This window comes from Octopus bimaculoides, chromosome 19 (assembly GCF_046866305.1).
Source record: "Octopus bimaculoides isolate indiv1 chromosome 19, ASM4686630v1, whole genome shotgun sequence".
In the NCBI taxonomy this organism is placed as follows: domain Eukaryota; kingdom Metazoa; phylum Mollusca; class Cephalopoda; order Octopoda; family Octopodidae; genus Octopus; species Octopus bimaculoides.
The window spans coordinates 27162360-27186703 of NC_142946.1; the positions used below are offsets into that span (position 1 = coordinate 27162360).

Genomic DNA, 24344 nt, shown 5'->3' on the forward strand with positions numbered 1-24344 from the left:
ACAAAGTACAAATCCAATTGATCAGTAGACAGTAGGTTTTGCATATAGAAAAGTGGATGCGAATAATTTTAGCCATGAGTGATCTGCATGAATGACGTAGCAAAAAAATTCATAATGAATTTGAATTTCCCTCTTAGCTGCAGAAATAAATCAAAAATGTGTGGCATTCTTTGGTGTCTCTTAAAGGAAAAAAGAAGATAATTTATAAAAATTAAAATTTAATCTTAACTTTTCACTTTTTAGTTTCTTGAAATTATTTCCCCTTTTCTTATTGCTGCTAAACAAGGCATTTCAGTTCATTAAGATTGTTTATGTACTTCGTCAATAAATCAAATTTATATTTCTCTTAATAAATTGGTTTAAGTTGAATTATTGCCGTTAAGGTGAATTATTGCTGTTAAACATCTTTGTAAAGACCTTTTTATGTAAATCAGGTTAATGTTTCACTATGCTTTGCTGACGAGGTTCAATAAGAGAAAAACACGACCTTTTTTCTTTTCTTTCTTCAACTAACATAGAAATTTCAATTCATTAAAAATTCTTTGTGGCGCCATTCAGTACTTAATTCATTCAATTGGGTTTTTTTCACTTATTTCCCATAGCAAAATTTTGTTTACTTTACATCAGCGGGGGTCGAAACTACATGGTTCAATTTTTTTATCCTTCACTATCCTTGCAACCTCTAACCTCTACTAAACCAGTTTTCTTTACTGTAATCAAGTATTAAGTACAAATACAACTCCTTGTTGGAAAAAACGTGAATATTGTATAATCAACGAGTTTTTGTTAGCTTGTAATATTGCGTCGAGTTCCTTGCATAGGCTACGCAGAATTTGCATTACATCATGTCAACGTACAAAACGATTTGAATGAACCAACAGAACATTTATGTCTTTTTTAATTATCATAGTTTTCACGAATTAATCAGGCCTATTGAATTATGCATTGTATCTATTTATGCATTACGTTAATTTCTTTAAACGAAGCACAGATTTTACGATGACAAAGTAAGATTTTCAAACTCTTCGGTACTGGTTCAGTACAGTCGACTCTTTCAAATTATTGAGAAAGTTAAGTGGGATGTTATAAAATTTATTTTATTTTCTACTCTAGGAATGAGGCCCGAAATTTTGTGGTAGGGGGCCAGTCGATTAGATCGACCCCAGTACGCAACTGGTACTTAGTTTATCGACTCCGAAAGGATGAAAGGCAAAGTCAACCTCGGCGGAATTTGAACTTAGAACGTAAAGACAGACGAATATTTATATTTCCTCGAAAACACATACGATATGTTGCGAAATGATAATGGCTAAAACCATGAATGGAAGGGTGATGGTGAACTCAACCCACGCAGAAGCTTCATTTCTGTAAGAGCTGAATATAAGCAAAAGATTATCTGTTTTTAAATCTTAACTGAACATCGAGCATATAACCAAGAGAAATCCTGTAAATCTTGATTTTAGCATTGATTCTCCTTTCGAAGAAATACTTATTTAGGCATAGGGTTGCCAATTTAGCATATTTTATGCTAAATCTAGCATTTTTTTTCAGCATTTAGCAGAAAATCTTTGAATCTAGCATTTAGCAGGAGAAATAGTATTGGGTTGGCAACTAAGTTCCTGCCGTTTTTTTAAATTTTGGAATTTATTGCGTTTTTAAATTTTGGAATCTATTATTTTCGAGAATTCTATTTTTGAATCATTTTGGAATCTATTTTGTTTAGTTTTTTCGAGTTAATTTCAGTTTTTCAAATCATTAAAATGGAATGTCAAGTTAAGAAAAACGAGCATTTTCGGCACTTCCTTTATTTTGCTTTTAATCAAGGTTATAAGGTCGCAATGGCCCAATGGTTAGGGGAGCGGACTCGCGGTCATAGGATCGCGGTTTCGATTCCTAGGCCGGGTGTTGTGAGTGTTTATTGAGCGAAAACACCTAAAGCTCCACGAGGCTCCGGCAGGGGATGGTGGCGAACCTTGCTGTACTCTTTCACCACAACTTCCTCTCACTCTTACTTCCTGTTTCTATTGTGCCTGTAATTCAAAGGGTCAGCCTTGTCACGCTGTGTTACGCTGAATATCCCCGAGAACTACGTTAAGTCTGTGGAGTGCTCAGCCACTTGCACGTTAATTTCACGAGCAGGCTGTTCCTTTGATCGGATCAACTGGAACCCTCGACTTCGTAAGCGACGGAGTGCCAACAATAAGGCCGCAAAAGCTGCTCGCGATATTTGTGCTGCGTATGGAGAGGGTGCCATAGCTGAAAGAACTGCTCGTGATTGGTATTCCAAGTTCAAAAATAGATATTTTTGACCTCAAAGACGCACCTCGTTCTGGCCGTCCAGTTCAGTTCGATGAATAGCGATTAAACCAACTTTGCACGAAAATTCTCGTCAAACGATAAGGGAACTGGCAGAGAAATTGGAATGCTCCCACACTGCTATAGAGAAGCATCTTCACTCGATGGGAAAGGTTCAGAAGTATGGAGCATGGGTTCCGCATGCTTTAAGTGACAACAACAAAAATCAACGAGCCACAATCTCCGCTGGTTTGCTTGCTCGTCACCGCTCAACTCATGGATACAAGCAACAATTTCTTTACCGAATCGTTACTGGCGACGACAAATGCCTGTACATCAATATGAAGCAGCGTAAGGAATGGCTTAGCTCCGGTACACAAGCGACACCGTGCATGAAACAAGATCTTCATCCACGTAAAACGATGTTGTGCGTATGGTAGGACTGGGAAGGGATTATCCATTACGAATTACTTGAACGGAACCAAACGGTTAACGCGGAACTCTATGCTCAACATATGGAACGACTCAACACGGCTATTCAAGAGAAAAGACCTAATCGGCTGCATGGAGTTCTTCTGCTGCACGACAACGCCCGTCCTCATATCGCCAATATGACCAAGGAAGCCATTCAAACGCATGGCTGGGAAGTGCTGCCACACCTGCCGTACTCTCCTGATTTGGCACCAACGGATTTCCACCTCTTTCGATCTCTTTCGATCTCTTTCAAAAGCTATGTGCGGAGTATCGTTTAATACTGATGCAGAATTGAGAGCTTGGTTGGATCAATTTTTCGAGTCGAAATCAGGTGATTTCTACCAACGAGGTATTGAAAATCTTGTTGAACGCTGGGAAGAAGTTGTAAACAATAAGGGTGAATACATTATTGATTAATTAGTTGTTATTTTTTATTAAACCTTTTAAAAATAATGTAAATATCTTGCAAAGAATGAAAGCATGGAAATTCGTCCTAACAATGCTTTATTCTGTAGTGATGAGTTTTTATCATGACAGGTTGACTGATTTACTTTCAGTTTGACTGTTTTAAAATAGGTCTGTGCTTTTCCATGCTTGTTTTGGATTTTTTGATTATATCTCTTCTGTAGAAGTACGGGGCTGGCGGTGTCTCCCCCTTTATATTTCTACTTACTTTTGTTTTTCAAGTATTGTAGTTATATTTGTGGTTTTACCAATAGATATTAAATATAAGATTGGAAGTGAAATATGATGTTCCCAGGTTTATATCAGAACACAGTTTTAGGATTTCTGCAGATTTTACTTTTCCATTTATAAGTTGGCTCCCAGCATCCTGAATGAGTATTCTTCACCTCAAGAATTTGTAAGCAGCAAACATATGAATTGTTAACGGCGAATGAAAGAATTGTTAGCAGCAAACTGATAAGTTGTATTTTCAATTTTATATTATTATCAATCATTCAATTTATTTTCTTGCTTCCCACTACATTATAATGAACAAAGAAAAAATGGAAGTTGTACCAACAAAAAGTCCGAATGAAATGGCTTAAGATACTAGCATTTACTAAGTGGTTGTGTGAAGTACCTAGTGACCAATCTAAAGCACATTACAGATATTGTAGATTTAATATGTTGGCTAAATATTCCCTTTTAGTAAGCTATTGTGAAGCAAAGAAACAAGGCATCAACTCCACAGCAAATGATTCTTCTTAGCAATTTTATTAAAGCCAAAAATGATAAGACATCTATGCTGCTTGAAGTAAATTTAGCAATGTTTATTTGTTGCCGCTCATCATTTAATAACTGTGATCACTTAATAGAGTTATGTAAAAATAATATGTCTGATAATGATATTATATCCAAAGTGAAGTTGCATCGTACAAAATGTGCAAATATTGTGAGAAATGTTGTAGTTCCATATTTTGATGGCGATTTGATTTCTGATATAGGAGATAGAAAATTTAGCATATTAGATGAATCCAATGATATATTGATAAATAAGTTGTTAGGAATTGTTATCATATATTACAGTGTCACTCACAAAAAAGTAGTACATACATATCTCAGTATGGTATCTTTAGAAACATGTGATGCAGATGGAATTGTAGAAGCCTTAAAAACTGATTTAACGAAAAAGAAATTAGATATAAAGTATTTACTGGGTATACGAACTGACAACGCTAGAGCAATGACAGGAGTAAACAATGGTGTTTTTCAGAAATTAAAAGAAGTTCCATCATTAATTCTATTTAGATGTGTATGTCATTCTTTAGAGTTGGCAGTATCCCACACTTATGCTGAATGCCTGCCCATAAATTTAGAATTTTTACTATCCGAAACCTATAAATGGTTCTCTCATTCTTCAACAAGACAAAGTGCCTACAAACACCTTTACTTTGCTATCAATGATAAAGAGCCTTTGAAGATTGTGAATTCTTGTACAACTAGGTGGCTGTCAAAAGAACCAGCTGTAAATAGAATTTTAAGCCAATAGTTTGAACTGCAAACTCACTTCCAAACTACAACTACAAAAGAAAAATGCTTTACAGCACTAACGTTACATGAAATGTTTTGTGATTCTAGGAATGAACTTTACCTTTTATTTTTGCATCCAATTTTAAAACATGTTCAGGAAGTGAATAAACTTTGAATCAAACACTGTCGACAAAACAAAATTACTTGAAGATCTTTCAAATTTGATCAAATCTGTTGCCAATATGATAGTGTTGCCAACATGTAGAATTGATCCTCTTGATCCTGATTCTTCTATTGAAAACGTTTTGGATCCTAAACCAAATTTAGGCTACAGATTTGAGAGAAAGATAGCAGAAATGATTACCAAGAAGACTGTAACAGCCACCGAAGAAAATAATATTCGCAAAAGAGCACAACAATTTTTACTCTGCCTTTATAAAGAGCTCAAGCACCGTTTGCCAGAAAATATTAATATACTGAGGAATATCAAATGTTTTTCAGTTGAGAATATTTTGCAGCATTTCAAAGAGCCAATTTTACCTGTCTTAGAAGCAATGCATTTAAATGAAGAAAAAATTGCTTCAATTGAAATTAAGTTTAATAGCATACATGTAGTTAAATAGACAAATACGTCTAATACTGACGTATTCTGGCGGGAAGTCTTGCAATATAAAGATGCTACTGGAGGAAATTCTTTTAGAGATGTTGCAAATTTTGCCATTAATCTATTGACATTGCCAAACTCAAATGCAGAAGGTGAGTGGTTGTTCAGTAGTATGGGTGTAATCAAATCAAAATTGAAAAACAAAATGCATCTTTCTATGCTTAGATCAATACTGTCTCTAAAATATGGCCTGAAAAGATATTGCAAAAACTTCGATATTCCAAAACACATAATTAACAAGATTGGGACTGTGAATATATACAGAAGTCAAGACCTAGGCACTGCAGCTGAAAGTAATCAAATCAGTGAAATTCAAGAAATTATTTCTCAATGCTGAATATAATTAAAAAAAGTAAATAAAAATGTAAATAAAAATTAAACTTTTTGATATAATTAGTCTTTAGCATTTTCTTTTTTCTTATTTAGCATTTTTTAGCATTTTTTGTTTTGTATTTTTTCTCCTGAAATTTAGCATAAAATTGTGATTTTTAAGTTGGCAACACTGCATATCGAGCTATATTTATATGTATAAACGTTATTGTTTTTTTTCTGTTTCGTTTTGTTTTCCAGGCGCTGATTTCTCATTTCAAATGCCAGGGTTCGAATTATTTTCTCAGATGTAGTTCTTAAAGATTGAAAGAGAAAAAAATTCTTCATAACTGGTTAAATCGTTTATGCCGCTGGAAGCATCATATTTCTTGATAATTAAATTCTGATGTTTAAAGATAATGTTACGACTCTTTTGCTTTGAATACTCATATGCCACAATGAATTGTTTCTATTAATTTGCAAGTCATGTCAAAATATTTTTAACTTTGCATGAATCCAACTGATTTCCTTCGTTTTTATATCAGATTTATGGAATTTTATGTTAATTCGTTTATATTTAATGTGTTCTTAACAATAATTTTTTTAAAAAGTTGTATCTAATTCTGGCTGTCCTTGTCTGAAAAATACATATGGTGGAAAGATAGATTACAAGGCTAATTATTGATGATTTATTCTATATCAAACAAGCAAACGTACATTACAGAGACGAATGAGACAATGATATTATGTTACTGAAACCTACCCATAAGTAATTTATAATATTCCTTATATTTACAACGTTTCAGTAACTTAATATCATTCTGATAGTCATCTCTATAAAACATGTTTGCCTGTTTGATATAAAATAATCAATAGCTTGACACATTTACTGCATTACCTCAACGTACTTATAGTAAGAGCAAATCAACAGAACACTGATGTCTTTTTCAACGCCCATTTTGATTTCCATTTCAATCATACAACTAGTTATATGATGATTATGATGATGGATCCACCTGTCGGTTTTGACGTTTAGAATTTCGTTGTTCTATTAACTAAATTAACTACTCATTAAATTATGACGCAAGTAGGTGAGTATTTCACAGACGTAGGTACCACTAACGTAGTACTCGGGTAAAACCAACGACATAATATAGGACTAAGACTTGTATTATAGGTGTTACTCATCTAACGGACTTCCAAACAGTTTCCGTCTTCCTGATTTCATTCACAAGCCTTCAGTCGAGGATATCAGTGACATAGAACCCGGGACCTCACAATCGTTTAGTCCAATTGAACAACTTGGCATGTCTGCACTAATTTCTTATACATACATATATATATATATATATATATATATATATATATATATATATATATATATATATATATATATATATATATATATATATATATATATATATATATATATAAAAGCATACACGCTTAAATGTACATGTGTGTGTGTCTGTGTGTGTGTGTTAAATAAAATTAGACAACAAAGCCAAGGCTGTGTAGAATTTTCAGGACATTTATATCTTACAGCTGTTTCTGGGATATTAAGGATATTTCTTCATCACTGACGATGTGAGATGATTGAATAGAGGAATATATATATATATATAGTGAACAGATGAGATCCAGAGACTCTCGGTATAGAAAACACTTTGTAGCACTCAAATGACTCGAGCTTAAACTCCAATGTCTTTACGAGGGACCAACTCCTCGGAGTAAAGTGTGGCTATGAGAAGAACCCAGGTGAACAGACATGGAGGCAATCATGCGGATACACAAATTAAATATAACAACTTGGATTTGATATACAACACACACACACACACACACACACACACACACACACACACACACACACACACACATATATATATATATATATATATATATATATATATATATATACACGCACGAATACATATATACATGTGTGTGTGCATGAGTGTGTGTGTGTACATAAAACAGAAAGGACTCAAAGACTGGAGATTTTCAGACGATGAATGTTTAAGTATAAATATATAAATATTTATATATAAATATTTATATATTAATAGATGAGACTTACACAGAGTACAAACGACAGAGAGAATTAAAGGGGAGGAGGCAACGTGTTATAAGCCATCAGTTGTTTCTGGGAGCTCAGAGATCTACCATAATGTTGGTAGATGGAGTGCACCGAAATATGCAGCCAGTAATGCAAACAAATAAACATTGGTAAATCGAGCCTCTGTCATCAGAGTAGAAAAAAATTTTGCATTTCAGATGTAGAGGATCTGAAATGTAAGAAAATTTTCTACCCTGATGACAGAGGCTCGATTTACCAATGTTTATTTGTTTGCATTACTGGCTGCATATTTTGGTGAACTACATCTACCAATATTATGACGGATCTCTCGGCTGCCAGAAACAGTTTTTGGACTTATAACACCTTACCTCCTCTCCTTTAATTTTGTCTACCAGCATACCATATCGTACAAAATACAGACAGTCTTATTAATGATAGAAAATGGCGCATCAAAACAATAAGAGAAATCATTGATAAATGTTAGCAATAGTTGAAATATATGTACATACATAGAAATGAAGCACTTGTAAAGCCTCGGTTGAAAATATCATCAGCCATGTAATATATATATATATATATATATATATATATATACAAACGTAAATTTCCCAAGTGGTTAAGAGGGATATATAATGCTAGCAGATACGGTGTTCGCTCTTATCGGCTATCAATGCTGGCTAACCACAGTGAATGCAGATAAACTCCAATTAGTTAAAATTTACTATACTTGGTTAATCATCATTTGGTAAATCCAAATGTCCCTATAAGGCTGCATAGTGTCCGTAGAGAAAAATAGTAAAATTAAAATCAGGAAAACAGATTTACACATCCAAGTTTTATTTAACAGTTAATCACATCTTCCTTCGTCAAGACCTAAGAAACATTTCCGCTGCAAGCCGGTGCACACTGTTATATGTGCATCTTATTGTTAACTATCGGAGCAACTTCATCATGATTTACTTTATAGATTGGATACCGTAAGCTTGACCAAAATTATTCTCTAATGTGGCGTTAGCGTTACTAAAAAGAGTCGAACATTTCGTGAACTTTATATTACCCTGGCCACTTCAAAATTTATTGCTACCTCCAGTCTTAAATTAGGTCAATGCTCAAGAATTTTCCTATGGTTCTTAATTCATATTCTAGCTTTCTATTCCACCTATGTAGAATAGTATTCTTTTTTTTTTCAAATGTGTTAAATTATTTTTTGGGTTGTTAATATTAATATTATTATTAGGTCTATTTTCTTGTTATTTTGAAAAAATAATTTAATTTAATATTTTCCTTGTAGTTAATTTTATTCAACTTAAACTTCGTTTTCAACTCTAAATTTTTTTCAGTTTAATTTATGTAGGAGTTTACATTTAAGTTGATTATTTGTTATAATTTACTTAATTCTAATTCTAATTTTAGTAGGTCATATCGTGCAATTATTTAAACCTCTTAAAGGTATATTTCAAATGTTGTACACAACTTACTGCGCTTTCCTGTCTATGGTTTATCAATTTAAATTTTGAGGTAAGAATTTGGTAAATTTCTTCTACACACAATTCACAACGTTTGCTCCTTCAACAATATGGTTTAGCTCTACTAATTATCTCCCAGCTAATTGTGTATGCTTCATTATTATCTTTTAGCGACCAAATTAATTTACTTAAACTCGTATTATTTTTCTTATTTTTATCCTTAAACGATAGTTCGTGATTAATTATTGTACGTTTACTAAAGGTCTCGCTAGAACCTATGTAGAAATACATGAGTTCATTTAAAATTACTTTAGATCTGTAGACAGCGTCTTTAACTTTGCAGTTTAATTCTAGCAGGCATAGTTTGTTTTGCGCAATCACACTGTGCACTGACTAGCAGTGGAAACGTAGGTCTTGACGAAGAAAGACGCGATTAACTGTAATGTAAAATTTGGATGTGTAAATATCTGTTCTCCTGATTTTAATTTCATCGTGTGGGGGTGCGTGCGTGTGTGTGTGTGTGCATGAGAAAATGAAGAAAATGGAGAAATTGACGTATGGACATCAATTTATTCAAAAGATATTCCAACCAATATGAAATGAAATTTTGATCCCTATAGCCGTTTCAATACCCAGTTAGTTCAATTAAAGAAATTAAATTAATTTAATCTAAAATTTTCAAAGGTTAAATGTACAAATGAGGAAAAGAATATACAAAATATGACAACCAATGTATTACTACGTTCTTCTAATTATCTTCATAGGATTAGGACTATGCGTCAAAAACATAACCCATATACATTTAATAACATTCGAAAATTTGAAAATCATAATGCATCTCTAAATAAGAACGATATTATTTGATTTATAATTCCATTCGCTGAGCAAATTAAGAATAATTTAGTTGGAGCCTTATACAAACTTTTTACTAAACACTTTACAAAAGAGAATAGATATTATTATATCATTAACCTTAAACTTCTTAAAGTTGCCTTCTTGTATCAAATAATTTGTTCTAGATCATTTTTTCAACTAACGAAAAAAATTACCTATTTTTTATAATAATTGTAACCGTAGAAAATGCAACAAAGGTAATGCCCTTAGAATAAATGGTAGTAGGAAATGTGTACTTGAATTGTCTAGTGTACAAGGGGAAACAACCCAAATTAAATTCCATCTCAACCTCTTGAGTGTAGGTAATATAGCAAATAGCAATAATACTGAAGGTAATGATATAAAACGGAATAATAATACGAGTAGCGATGAAAATATACTTTGTAATTGCAAGGTTAGCAGTAAATGTTTGTTAAAAAAAAAAAGTTATTGTAAACAAAAAAATGTTCTTTACAGATGTAAAGTAAAATCTGAAGATAAGAATTTCTTTTACGTAGAGGCAACGCAAAATTTTATCAAGAGACGAATATATAACCATATTTACACCTTTAACAATAGGAAAAAGTCTTCTAGTACCAGCCTCAGCAAATTTATCTGGGACCTAAAAGACAAGAAAAAGTTTTTCTGTGGATGGAAAATTATAAGCAAGGCTGCTGCTTGGTAATTCTTCCTGTTTTCTCTGCCTTGAAGAGTTGTACCAAATCCTTATTTCCTTGTGGCGCCTCTTAAATACGAGAATTGAGACTGGTTTTTCATGTATTCATGCATGTAAAGTGTCTCTCAAAAACTACCATTAGAAGTTTTATTTTCATAAATAGATCAATTATATATTAAACATGTTAATACTTAGAATCGGTCGGCATTTCATGTTTAGTACTTCTATAGCTGTTTAGAATTAAATAATTCCTAGTAGGAATCATATAAATATTAAATATTATATTAAATATCAATGATAAAGTATTAATACTTCATCTTATATACGAGGAAGGTAACTGATTTTATGTACTCCTGCATGTTTATGGTATTCGAAAAACTACAATGGGATATAATATTATTATTATTATTATAAATGATTAATTATATATCATAACTACTTGAATTTTAAATCTGTTGATACTTTACGTTTTATTACATTACCATCTGTAAATATAAGCATTAAAGAGTGCTTAGTAGATACAATATTGATATAAAGAGATTAAATGGTAAAAATGTATATTAAGTTTCCTGAACAGGTGACAATATCATTGTGATTGCTATAAATTCAATTAAGCACGTTTGTCATGAATATGTAGATGCTATTTTATAATATAATTTATTAAACTATGTTAGAAGTAAACGTATTGATTTGTGGTGATTGTAGCTTTAGTAATTTTTAATATAATAATAATAATAAATTTTTATCAATTGTATTAGGTAACGTTTAAGTTCTCCTTTGTTTACATAGTTGTAATGACCATAACATTTGCACACAAAAATGGACGACGCGATGTTGTAATATGATAAATAATTAGCAGATTTTGATACGTCATATTTTTTTGTTGGTTTCCATATTTTGACAAACGCACGCGCTATTATGTGATGAATGTTACTGTTTTCTCTCCCCCACACCCTCTCTCTCTCTCTCTCTATCTATCTATCTATCTCAACTTATATATTATGGTTGCATTACTAAATACCGTGTCCTTACAAGTTATAAATATTTACATACCAGCTTCCACGAATGTGTTTAATATGTAAATTGATATATCCAATAACGTTTCACCGCTATATTTAGTGGATATTTAAGCAATGAGTTTGTGCATGATTAATGGGTTGGATGGGTGGTGCTGAAGGAGCAAAAACTCCTGAAATGTGTCCTGTATACACCCATTACCCATTTTTCATCTTCGATTTCATTGTTGTTGTTGTTTACACCAGGCGTCTCGAAATCGAAACGTCCTAACAAAATCAGTCCTGGCTATAATTTTTAATAGAAAATCTGTTGAGATAACCTTAACAAGTAATGACATTGTTGATACGAGTAGCTGTATGTAGTCAATACTCTGTTTAGGGTGTAGGTTTATAATTTTCCGTCGTTTAGGTAAATATATATAATTTGTATATATAATTGTATATGAAATTCGTCCGGTACCAGAGCTTTTGAATCTTAGATTTTCTTAAAACTTTTAACTTACTCAAATGGTAGAAAAGGGTCAAAATCAAAGTCATGGATATACTACAAATATACTGTACAAATATTGTATTTGTCCTCTTCTTCGTGTTGGATGTATTATTTTGTACATGTTATGAAAGCTTCCCTTTGAGTTTATAGTTTAATTTTATCGGTGTATAAAATCAGATATGTGTACTGTGTTATGGTTGTAAAAATGTTTCCTAATTCATTACGTCGTAAAAGTTGGTTATAGCGAAAAAATATTTTAGACCCATAACGAGGTTCATTACACCGTTAATAGCTTTTATTGAATTTTAAATTTCTATGTTGTTTACAAGGTTTGTTTTTGAGTGCTTCATTAAAGTTTCTTAAAATTTGTCTTGCGCAGAAATTTATAAATGCTATTATATTTGCATGAATATCTTGGAAAACAGGATTTAGGGACATTTGAGTGTGGGTCATGCAGATTCGACTCATATTCACTTTTGTATAGCGTTAGTAAAAGGAACGAATATTTTTCTGCGATGAACTTACAGCGTTCAGCAGATTTCATCGTCACACGTTATCAAGCCTAATGATGCCTTATGGTCGAAAAGAATATTTAAGACTGGAGGAAAGTAGCATAGACAAGAGACCTACTTTCAGAAACTATGTGAACCTCCAACTTTCAAACATGAGTTGTAGTCATTTTACTTCCCTAACAATGGGGTTATTACTCTTTAAGTATGAATACCGCGATGTTATACGCAACCTTAGAAAACCGAATCATTGTATGACAGTAGAGTTAAATGGTTTCTATATGGAATGAAAAACGATCTTGCAATGTTTTGTTCACATTACACTAAAATTATCTATGAAACTAAACACACAGCAAAATCAAATTATTTTATTTTATTTATTTATTTTGCTCTTTTCCACAGATCTCCCATGAAGATGTGGAAAATCACAAATATTTCCCTCGTGACTTTACTTTTGCTACACACTGTGTAAGTATATCTCTCCAAAGATACCACAAAGTATTTCTCCTTATAGCCTCTATATAAATTGCAGAAACTGTTTTTTACTATCTTGTTTGAAAAACAATTAAAAAATATAAACCACATAAAATCTTTAAAATTCTGTATTCCAAGAGTATAAATATGCACTTTTCATATCAAAATATTTTGTTTATAAGCGTGCACACACTGTTTGATAGCGTATTTAATATTTCGCATTGGGTTTTGTATAAGGTGATTAATCTGTGTATATTATTGTATATAAACTCTTTGATCCATTGACACACGGTGCGAACCGTTTCATGATGCTCCATTTGAGGGAAAGATTCGCGCATAAGTTAATGGCTCAAAGATCAGCAGACTTTGTTTAGCCTCAAGGTCTTATATCCTATTTAGATATACGAATTCTATTGACCAGCTGAATCCTAGATCTGAAACTTTCATTAAATGTAAGCATATCCACAAGATTCTATTATTGAACTGGAAAACACCACCCTCTCTAGACTAAACTTGCAGTTGCACAAACTTTCTCCTTTCCCAATGAAATTAAATACACCAACCATCCTAGCGGGACAAAGGGCTGCAAGTTACTTTACTTTCATATTTCTTTTTTCTTTCTTCTCATTCCCATTTTCTTTTTATCTTTTTCCTTTCTTCCTTTCCCGTCCTTTCTCACTTTATTTTGAAAAGCAGCTATGTTGCTAAGAAATACAAGGTACGCTATACAAGCTTATCCGACCATTGCATTTTCAGAGGCATGAAACAAACAGTAGCTCCAATTTAATTCCTGTATATAGTAAATGGTATTTATCTTTCACTGGATGAAGTACTTTTTGCTGATGCTATCAATAATGGAGCAGAACGTTACACACACACGCGCGCGCGCGCGCACACACACACATACACACACATGTATGTATTTATGTATGTATGTCCTTATTCAGCTTTATTTCAAGATTTCTTGCCAATAGAGAAAGAGCCGGTTTCTAACCTAGATCTAAGGTTCCTTCATTGGAATGTCAACAACATCAACAGGCTATTTTTGCATGCATGTATGTAAACATGCAGATTCGTATGTTTTGTTTTATGTATGTATTCTCATGCATATGCTTGCATATCTAGACATGTTCATATATACTTAAATGATAAACTTCTGGATAAAATTCTGTTTTATAGATTTTTACAGTTCCAGTGATGGATTGGATCTGTAGTCTTCTAATCAGCTTTCTCCTTTCTAGTTTAGAGAACCCTAATTTCTCTAGATTGTTATTTAGGCAGTGTGTTACATATATCAGGGCGCCAATAATTACAGGTATCAACCTGAACTTATAATCTGGATAGAGTAACTGCCGATCAGCAAATTCACTGATCATTTTTTTCACTAACATCTGCTGGGCAGCTAGTTTCTACAATTGCACACAGTTTCTCTTCTCTATCCCAAATCATTATATCAGGTGGTCTGTTGTGCTTACGCTTTATTGAGGTCTTCACTGGGACATTCCACCGGTATTCCTCTACATTATAAATTGCTATGGCTTCTTCCGTACTGTGGGTTCTTATTTTTTTGTCCTCAGGGCTATCTTTCCGACGTATATCATTACAGAGTGTCCTAGCCACAACATCATGTCTCATCGGTAGATAATACCGTGATGACATTTTCGGACAACTGCTTATGATTGGATGATATCTTCAGTGTTATCTCCACAAAGTCTGCACCAGTTGTCACATTTTACTGCTTTTCCTGCATCTCTATCCCTTTTGTGCATCAGGTACTTGGTTGATACTTCCTGTTCCTGGACTGCAAACGCATACCCTTCAAAGTGGGAGGCTATAATCCGGCTATTGGTCCATGATAGATTTCTTTTATGATCAATGTTACTCTCATCTCGGAGCTTTCTACTAACATATCTATGAATAGTTTTCTGTATAAATAGGCTCGGCCTTTTATATGATAATACAGCGCGGTTGAGTTGTGCGACTTCTTTGGGCGTGTATTCTAGGTTATCAGACAAAGAATATTGCGCAAGGAGCTCCCTTTCAAGTCTTACGATGTCATCAGCCTCATGTATGCAAACTTGGTCAAGGGATGCATGTAAGTCTGTAGTCTCGGATTAGCTTTGTCCTTTCTGGTTTGAAGAAGCTTAATTTCTCAAGACTGGTATTACGCAGTGTGTTACATATTCCTGGAACCCATTCATTACAAGTATCAAACTGAACTTATAATCTGGATAGAGCATCTGCAGGTTTCTCAATAGTTCAACGTATGTGTTCTCTTTTGCACACAGTTCCTCTTCCCAATCCCAAATCATATATCAGGTTAGTTGTGCTTACATTTTATTGAGGTTTTCATTAGGACATTTCACTAGTTCTTTTTATTATGGGTGGCTATGGTTTCTACCATACTGTAGGTTCTTATTTCTGTCCTCGGGGGTATCTTTCCGACGGATTTCATTATATAGTGTCCTAGCTACAACATCATGTCTCATTGGTAGATAATACCGTGATAACATTTTCGGGCAACTGCTTATGATGTGGGTGATATTTTTTGCAAAGTCTGCATCGGTTGTCACATTTTACTGCTTTTCCTGCATCTCTATCCCTTTTGTGCATCAGGTATTCGGTTGACATTTCTTGTATGTATGTACGTATGTATGTATGTATATATGCATTATGCATCCATGCTTGCCTGTATGTATGTATGTATGTATGTATGTATGTATATACGCATGTATGCATCCATGCTTGCCTGTATGTATGTATGTATGTATGTATGTATGTATGTATGTATGTATGTATGTGTATGCAGGTACGCATGTATGCATGTGATATAATTCAAAGATGATATAAGCACACACACGCACACATACACGAATGAAGACTGGAACACATGACCACATATACACACACACTTTACTTCACATATGGAGACACACGTCCACACATATGGTGATGCACATCCATACATACAAGCACGGTACATAGTTGCAAAATACACACACACTCAGACATGCACACAAACAAACAAAAAGGAACGCAATTTGAATAACAGAGTCAAAACTATTGAAAAAGTTACAGGACACAACGAAAATTTTAGAAAAATAAAAAAGAAGCGGAAATTTTACCGGTGGGTGTGTTAAATTATAAGGCACTAAGAGAGAATGACTCTCCTCAGACACAACAGTATATATGTGTGTATATATATATATATATATATATATATATATATATATATATATATATACATACATACACACACACACACACACACACACACACACACACACACATATGGAGTTCAAGTTAAACAAACATTATTAAAGAGATTTTAAATATAATTGAAGTATTTATTAGAGATAATAAAAGATAAAAAATAAAAAAATATAACATTTTTCTGGTAATAATTTTGGAGTTGGTAATTCTACTACTAATAATGTTGGTAATGTTATTTCTTCTTTTAATAAATTTAAGCTGAATAAGTTGTACAAAAACAAGTCTAATAATTATTCCAATAATAATAATAATAATATAGACCAGAATATAATTAATTGTACATGTAAAGATAAAACTAAATGTAAATTTAATAATAAATGTAATTTGGAGGATATAGTATATAAATGTGTAGTGACTTTGATTGATGATAATAATAGGAATGGTTGTAATTTAAATACTATTTACATAGGGTCGACTTCTAATAAAATTAAATTACAGGTGGCTCAACACATGAATTCCTTTAAGAATAGAAGTTAAATTAATTCTGCCGGCCTCAGTAAATATATATGGGAACTAAAATCTAAAAACATCAAGTACAATTTAAATTGGGAGATAGTTTGTAAGGCAAAATTTTTATCGAATAGGTAGTAATTTATTATGTACTAATGAATTTAAGGAGATATTATTAACTAATAATTAAAAAAATTAATCTATTCCCTAGATGAACGTAAAATTAGATGTAGACATAAGTTAAATTACTTATATAATAAGTTTACCTAATTTGTGTATATATATAAACCCTATTTTATGATACTAATTGTTGTAGATATAATTTGTAGTAGTTAAATGTATATATTAGCACGAAATTATATTGGGTATATTACATATTTAGAATAAGATTAAACTAAGACGTTTTTTTATAAATAAATTAATTAATTAATAAATAGATTAATTATAGAAATTTAGCTTAACTTATGTATATACGTATTTGAGTTTTAGATTATTTAGGCTTTATAATTTTCCAGTAAATGATATACTACAGCTATTTTTTTCTTATTCTCACAGCTAAAATACATTTTGTCATTTTAACAGTTTAAATACATATTCTATCTATTTATTCTATCATTGTTATATTTACGCCATATTTTTCTTATAACCGCAAAGTTCTTAGTATTCCGTTTGAAATTTTAGTTTAACAGAAATTCCCTGATAAGATAAGTCATGTTTTTATTTTAAGTAATAGTTGCTAAATTTTTCGATTATTTATTGCTAAAACAATTATTATTCTATATTTATTTGATATTTTATTATAAGATTAGATACGTACATTTATTTTATTATTATCATTTTTATTATTCTTATGAATATTTTTAGATCGAATCGAATTTATTTTAAATGTAGCCACGAAACGCGCGTAATCTTTTACTGTTATTTGCTATTTATTGATTGTGCAATTTATTGATTTTTGGGATAGGGTTTTTGAAGTATATTTGTTTTTCTAGATGTTTTTGAATGACACTTTTCATTGTTGAATTTGTTAATAGTTGGTTCTTCTCTAAATTATATATATATATGTGTGTATGTGTGTGTGAGTGTGTATGTATGTATGTATGTATGTATGTATGCATATATATATATATATATATATATATATATATATATATATATATATATATATATATATATATATATATATATATATATATATATATACGAATGTATACAAAGAGGTGGGCATAATTAGGGCCCTTGTCCCTATAGAGACACCACTGACTTGTTTATAAAAATTCCCCCGAGAAAGAAAACCAATTTTCTATATAAACATATATACCATAGGCGCGCAGTGGCTGTGTGGTAAGTAGCTTTCTTACCAACCACATGGTTCCGGGTTCAGTCCCACTGCGTGGCACCGTGGGCAAGTGTCTTCTACTATAGCTTCGAGTCATCCAAGGCCTTGTAAGTGAATTTGGTAGACGGAAACTGAAAGAAGCCCGTCGTATATATATATGTATATGTATATATGTATTTGTGTGTGTTTGTGTGTCTGTGTTTGTCCCCACAACATTGACAACCGATGCTGGTGTGTTTACGTCTCCGTAAACTAGCGGTTCGGCAAAAGAGACCGATAGAATAAGTCCTGGGGTCGATTTTCACGACTAAAGGTGGTGCTCCAGCATGGCCGTAGTCAAATGACTGAAACAAGAAAAAGAGAAAAAAGCGTAAAAAACATTTATATATATATATATATATATATATATATATATATATATATATATATATATATGTATGTATGTATGTGTGTGTGTGTGTGTGTGTGTGTGTGTGTGTGTGTGTGTGTAGACACACACACACATACATATAGTGTGCGTCAGTGTTTTGAGGTCATTTGTATGAATTTAGAAAAAGACGCATAGCTCATCGAAGAAAAGCTGTAGTTGAGAATAAATTGGTACAAATAATCTTGAGAATTCTTTTATTACACCTATTTAATGAATCCAACTTTAGTATCAATACAGGGTCGGAAGCATTGACATACTTGAATCAGGTAATCTTTATCAATACTGGACATGGTGCTGTTTATGGCAGACTTGAGACATTGTATGATGTCAAGGGAACGTTGACTGACCCCTCTCTTGACTATTTAATTGTCCAGTGGATTGAGTTCTGTGAGCTAGGAGGCCATGTTTCTGGGAGAACACGATCATGGAGATTGGTACGCATCCACGCTTATGTTGTCCTAGTCTTATGAATCATGTTGGAAAACTACGGTCTTCTGTTGCGTACTCTGTCTATCCACGGCCTCACAACTTTCTCCAACACATCTGTAGACAGTGCCATTGACTCTCACACCCTGTGAAAAAGATTGACGAGGTCTGACATCTCTCTCATTGTTGAGAGCTCTCAGAACCATCCCAATTACTGACGGTTGGAACCTTATTCAGGTCTCTGCAGAACCATCAGTTATTCCTTCGGTTTACCTTTTGGTCCTGATTAAAAAAATCTAAGCATTTTAACTTGCTTTGCGGGAATTTTGTACGGATCAATTGATTCTCTTTTGTCACATTCGACATAAAATGACATCTCCACATCACATATGTCTTGTAGCAGATGTCTTCATGCACAACCCTTCTGATGGTGCATTCTGAAACCTTGAAGTCATTTGCAATGGTTCTGGTTAACTTTTTTATCGATTATTTTTTTTTTTAATGTTCTGATGGTGTCACAACCCTGTGCACGCATTTTGGATTCCCGTCAGTAACTTCCAGCTCCTTGTGCTATATACCACATGACACAGTCAGCATCATCAAACGCACAGGCATAGTATACCGTTTAAAATACCTTTTTGGACGTCTTCTTTCATAATTATTCTAATTCCTCCAGTCTAAGCCAGTAACTGCTTTATTTCCCTTGTAAAGAAGAAAAATATCTATTTAACAACGTAGCGTTATTGAAACCGGATTACGAAATATAGCTTACAGCACGTGCAATCCCGCTACTACAATCATAACTGATACTGATAACAACGCCGATGACAGCAAAAGTTATTCAAGACGACATAAGAACTCTTCTCAGTTTATTTAGACAGTTAAGCCAAGATCCATTTCGGTACTACGAGAAAACCTGCGATGACTCTCTGTCGGCTTAATGAAGAGGCTAACAAAAAAATCCTGTGACGAAGCTCTTCCAAACTTAAACAATTTTACGGCAAGGCAGCTTCGGCAACAAGCATCATTCTTTGAAGGGAAAAGCTAACTTTCGTGATGTACTGAGAACCAGCCACAATCTGCCATTAGAGAGATCAAAAATAACGTAAACAAACCGCTGCCGCCATCGCTAGACTCTCCTATATTTCCACATGTAAATGATTCGACAGAGACAGCTGTTGAATTCAATTTAGGGACATTTTTATATCAAAATACTTTTCTACTTTCTCTAAGTTGTCGTTGAGGGACAGGCCATTCTTAACGATATTAAAGCAAAAGCCAACTGCTCTCAGGTTGAACGTTATCGATGATGTGTCTGGAGAATGTGTATGTATGTATATATGTGCACACCCATATATGCTTGTATATGTACATGTACATGAATACGTATGAAAATACATACACGTATATTTTAATTATATACTGAGCTGCCTAAACTTTCCCTTTGTACAACGCATATAAATGGTTCCAGGCAGAAATCATAACCGAATCATATATTTCAAATAACAATGTGGCGGGAAAGTGTTTTAACAAGGATGGGTGCTTGGACACGACAGGCTGTCAGACGAATGCTAATAGGCTAATAGGCATGAAAGTATACTAGCCTTTATATATTTAATTCTCTATATTTAATACTCAATATTTCATATATCCAATAAGGCATTCAATACTTCATTTCATTTTACTATTTATATTATATATTCCATATTCTATATCCCACACTAATTTTATAAGAATATAAATAAAACATTAAAAAACAGAGTTGGGACTCTTTTAAATAATATATTCTTCTATACACGATCATACAAAACCCTTTTTTTATATTTTTATATTTTTATTTTTATTTTTATTCACACATATATATATATATATATATATATATATATATATATATATCATTTGTTTCAGTCATTTGACTGTAGCCATGCTGGAGCACCGCCTTTAGTCGAACAAATCGACCCCTGCACTTATTTTTTGTTAGCCTAGTACTTATTCTATCCGTATGTTTTGCCGAACCGCTAAGTTACGGGGATGTAAACACACCAACATCGGTTATCAAGTGATGTTGGAGGACAAACACAAGCGCACAAACATATACATATGTATGTATATATATATATATATATATATATATATATATATATATATATATATATACATACATATATATGACGTGCTTCTTTCAGTTTCCGTCCACCAAATCCACTCACAAGGATTTGGTCGGCACAAGGCTATAGTAGAAGACACTTATCAAGGTGCCATTCAGTTGGACTGAACCTGGAACCATGTGAATAGTAAGCAAGGTCCTTACCACACAGCCACAGTCCTTACCACACAGCCACAGTCCTTACCACACAGCCACAGTCATAATTGACAGAGAAATATTTTGATGAAATTTTATTTAATAAAAAAATTCAAATATCATGACAAATTGTTTCGTAATTTAAAAGCATGTAAATAATTTGTATTATTATACTTAATGATAAACAAATTAATTACTTGTCTTCATTAATTTAAATGCAAAACATCTTACAACATAATACAGAATTGAAGCAACTAGTTACATTTTAATTGTATTACTAAAATTCCTTTACATTTACGAGACAAACGTCTTATTATTTTGTATCAACTTTATTATTATTGTCTTCCGTATTCTTTTAAATTTTGACTTTATGTTCTTACAGCGTTACGTCAAGAATTCAGTATTTAACAAAGACTTTCTTTCACTTGAGGACGTAGCTTAAATTCTGCATTATTTTGAAAGATATTTTGCACTTTGCATTAATGCAGACACGTATGTAATTTATTTGTTATTAAGTTATGAAACATATAAAAGGGATAAAGTATCCAGGCAAAAACCGAATTATCTCAGTAAATGGTATAGTTGCAGGCTATCCACAGCAGTTCAATTACATAGTGTTCAAGTTTAAATAGATACTGATGCTCCACCTGTTGGGTAGTTCCTTATTATTAACTGAAAACAAAGAAGAGAGTGAATATTTATTCACATCCAAAACTTTTTTATTAAAAAGTTTTCTACAATATATATAATAATGACCACCATATCATTCTTCTGCAGCAACTACACATTGCTCTGTATGCCATTATGCATCCTAGCCGCTGCAATTTCATCAAGGGTCCATCACTTGCAACGTTTTCAAAGTGAAATAATTCAAACATGAGCAGTCAAGGAGCGCTAACCTCCATCAAGACAACACCAACGTCCTCTCAACGATTAGCCAGAGATGATTTTTAAAATGAAAATAACTGAAATAAACTCGGCTGCTCTCACAAACGAGAATACTAAAAATGAATCCGACTGCTCTCAAAATTTAAGTAAAAAAAACAGGAAAAATAATCCAGAATCCTTGACCGGTATCGGACCGGTCCCAAAATCTAATCAGTTCGTGCCAGTCACGAGGCCAAACATCCCTGAAAGTTTCATCCGAATCCATTCAACGGTTCTTGAGATATCTTGTTCACGGTCAAACAAACAAACGCTACGGCGGAAGTAACAAGCTTCCTTCGTCGGTATTCAGTTCAAGGTGATAGCGTTACTTTTTAAATCGAATTGAATTCTGGTCTTATAATTACCTTTATTCGAATTACAGTTTAATCATGGTTTTAAATGTGTAGTTACTGCAGTAGAAACATATGTTGGTCATTGTTATACATGGTGTAGAAAACTTTTTAATAAAAAGTTTTAGATCTGAATAAATCTCCACTCTCCTCTTGATTTTCAATAATATATATATATATATATATATATATATATATATATATATATATATATATATATATATATATATGTGTGTGTGTGTGTGTGTGTGTGTGAGTGTGTGTGTGTGTGTGTGTGTCTCCTTAGAGAGACTTAGAAATATTAATAACTCTATTTCTGAAAACCAGTGGATAGATTCCACTGAAATTAGATAAATAACCTTCGAGCAGATAGTCAGCAGCGCCGCCTGGCTAAGGCTTGGCTACTCTGCATTGACAAGGGGCAACACCCTGAAACTAGTCTAGTCTGCAGATGCCAAACCAGCAGGGGGACACTGCTGACCTCCCCTGTTCGAAGGTTATAAAGGACACAGATTTCGTGTGTCACATAGCTAGCTAGAGGCGATGGCTTCTTGGAGCTAATTCACGGCAGCTTTCGTCCTAATTTTGGGACTGCCATGTTGGCTTGGCGATAACTATTAATTTCCAGTACCGCTGCCGTAGTCTCCTTTAGAGAGACTTAGAAATATTAATAACTCTATATATATATATATATATATATATATATATATATATATATATATATATATATGTATATATATATATATATATATATATATATATATATATATATATATATATATATGTGTGTGTGTGTGTGTGTGTGTGTATGTATGTATGTATTTATGTATGTATATACGAGTGAGGGGGTAAACGAAAGAAAAGCATTCAACAAACTTATTGGGAGTTACATGTATGGATCAAAACAGTTTGATTCAAATTCGTTGGTATTTCTTAGTGTCAAGCGTGATGCTATCTGCAGCCATTTTGAACTTGAATAAAAGAAGTTGATTGTTATTACCGTATGGTGGCCTGCGATTGGGCGAAAAATATCTTTATCAAGATGATTTTTTAAATGAGAATATCTGAAATAAACTCGACTACTCTCACAAACGAGAATACTAAAAATGAATCCGACAGCTCTCAAAATTTAAGTAAAAAAAAAACAGGAAAAATAATCCAGAATCCTTGTCCGGTACTAGATCGATCCCAAAACCTAATCAGTTCGTGTCAGTCACGAAGCTAAACATCCCTGAAGGTTTCATCCGAATCCATCCAACCTGACTATGGTCGATTTCTTGGACGTAACCTTAGACCTGGACACGGGCTTGTATTATCCCTATAGAAAACCTAACGAAGAAATAGTATACGTGCACAAGAGTTGAAACCATCGCCCTGCTGTAATTAGAAACCTGGTTTCAGGCATCAGTAAACGACTATCTAATCTCTCGGTCAATAGAGAGATCTTTAACAGGACCGTCCCCCCACTACAACGATGCTTTGGCTAGGAGCGAGTTTACTGAGAAGCTCACATATGTGGACAACCCACAAATACCCTCTCCTCACCC

The 24344-nt window shown here is 33.0% G+C and overlaps 1 protein-coding gene across 1 annotated transcript in view; it reads left to right on the forward strand.

Annotated features, from left to right (window-relative positions):
- The window catches only part of LOC106867946 (uncharacterized), a 90094-nt gene that overhangs the window by 53080 nt on the left and 12670 nt on the right, over positions 1-24344 (forward strand). The window contains exon 2 of the mRNA XM_052974697.2: positions 13229-13294. Within this exon, the coding sequence (XP_052830657.2) occupies positions 13236-13294 (59 nt within the window). The 5' untranslated portion in view covers positions 13229-13235. The remainder of the gene's footprint in view (positions 1-13228; positions 13295-24344) is intronic.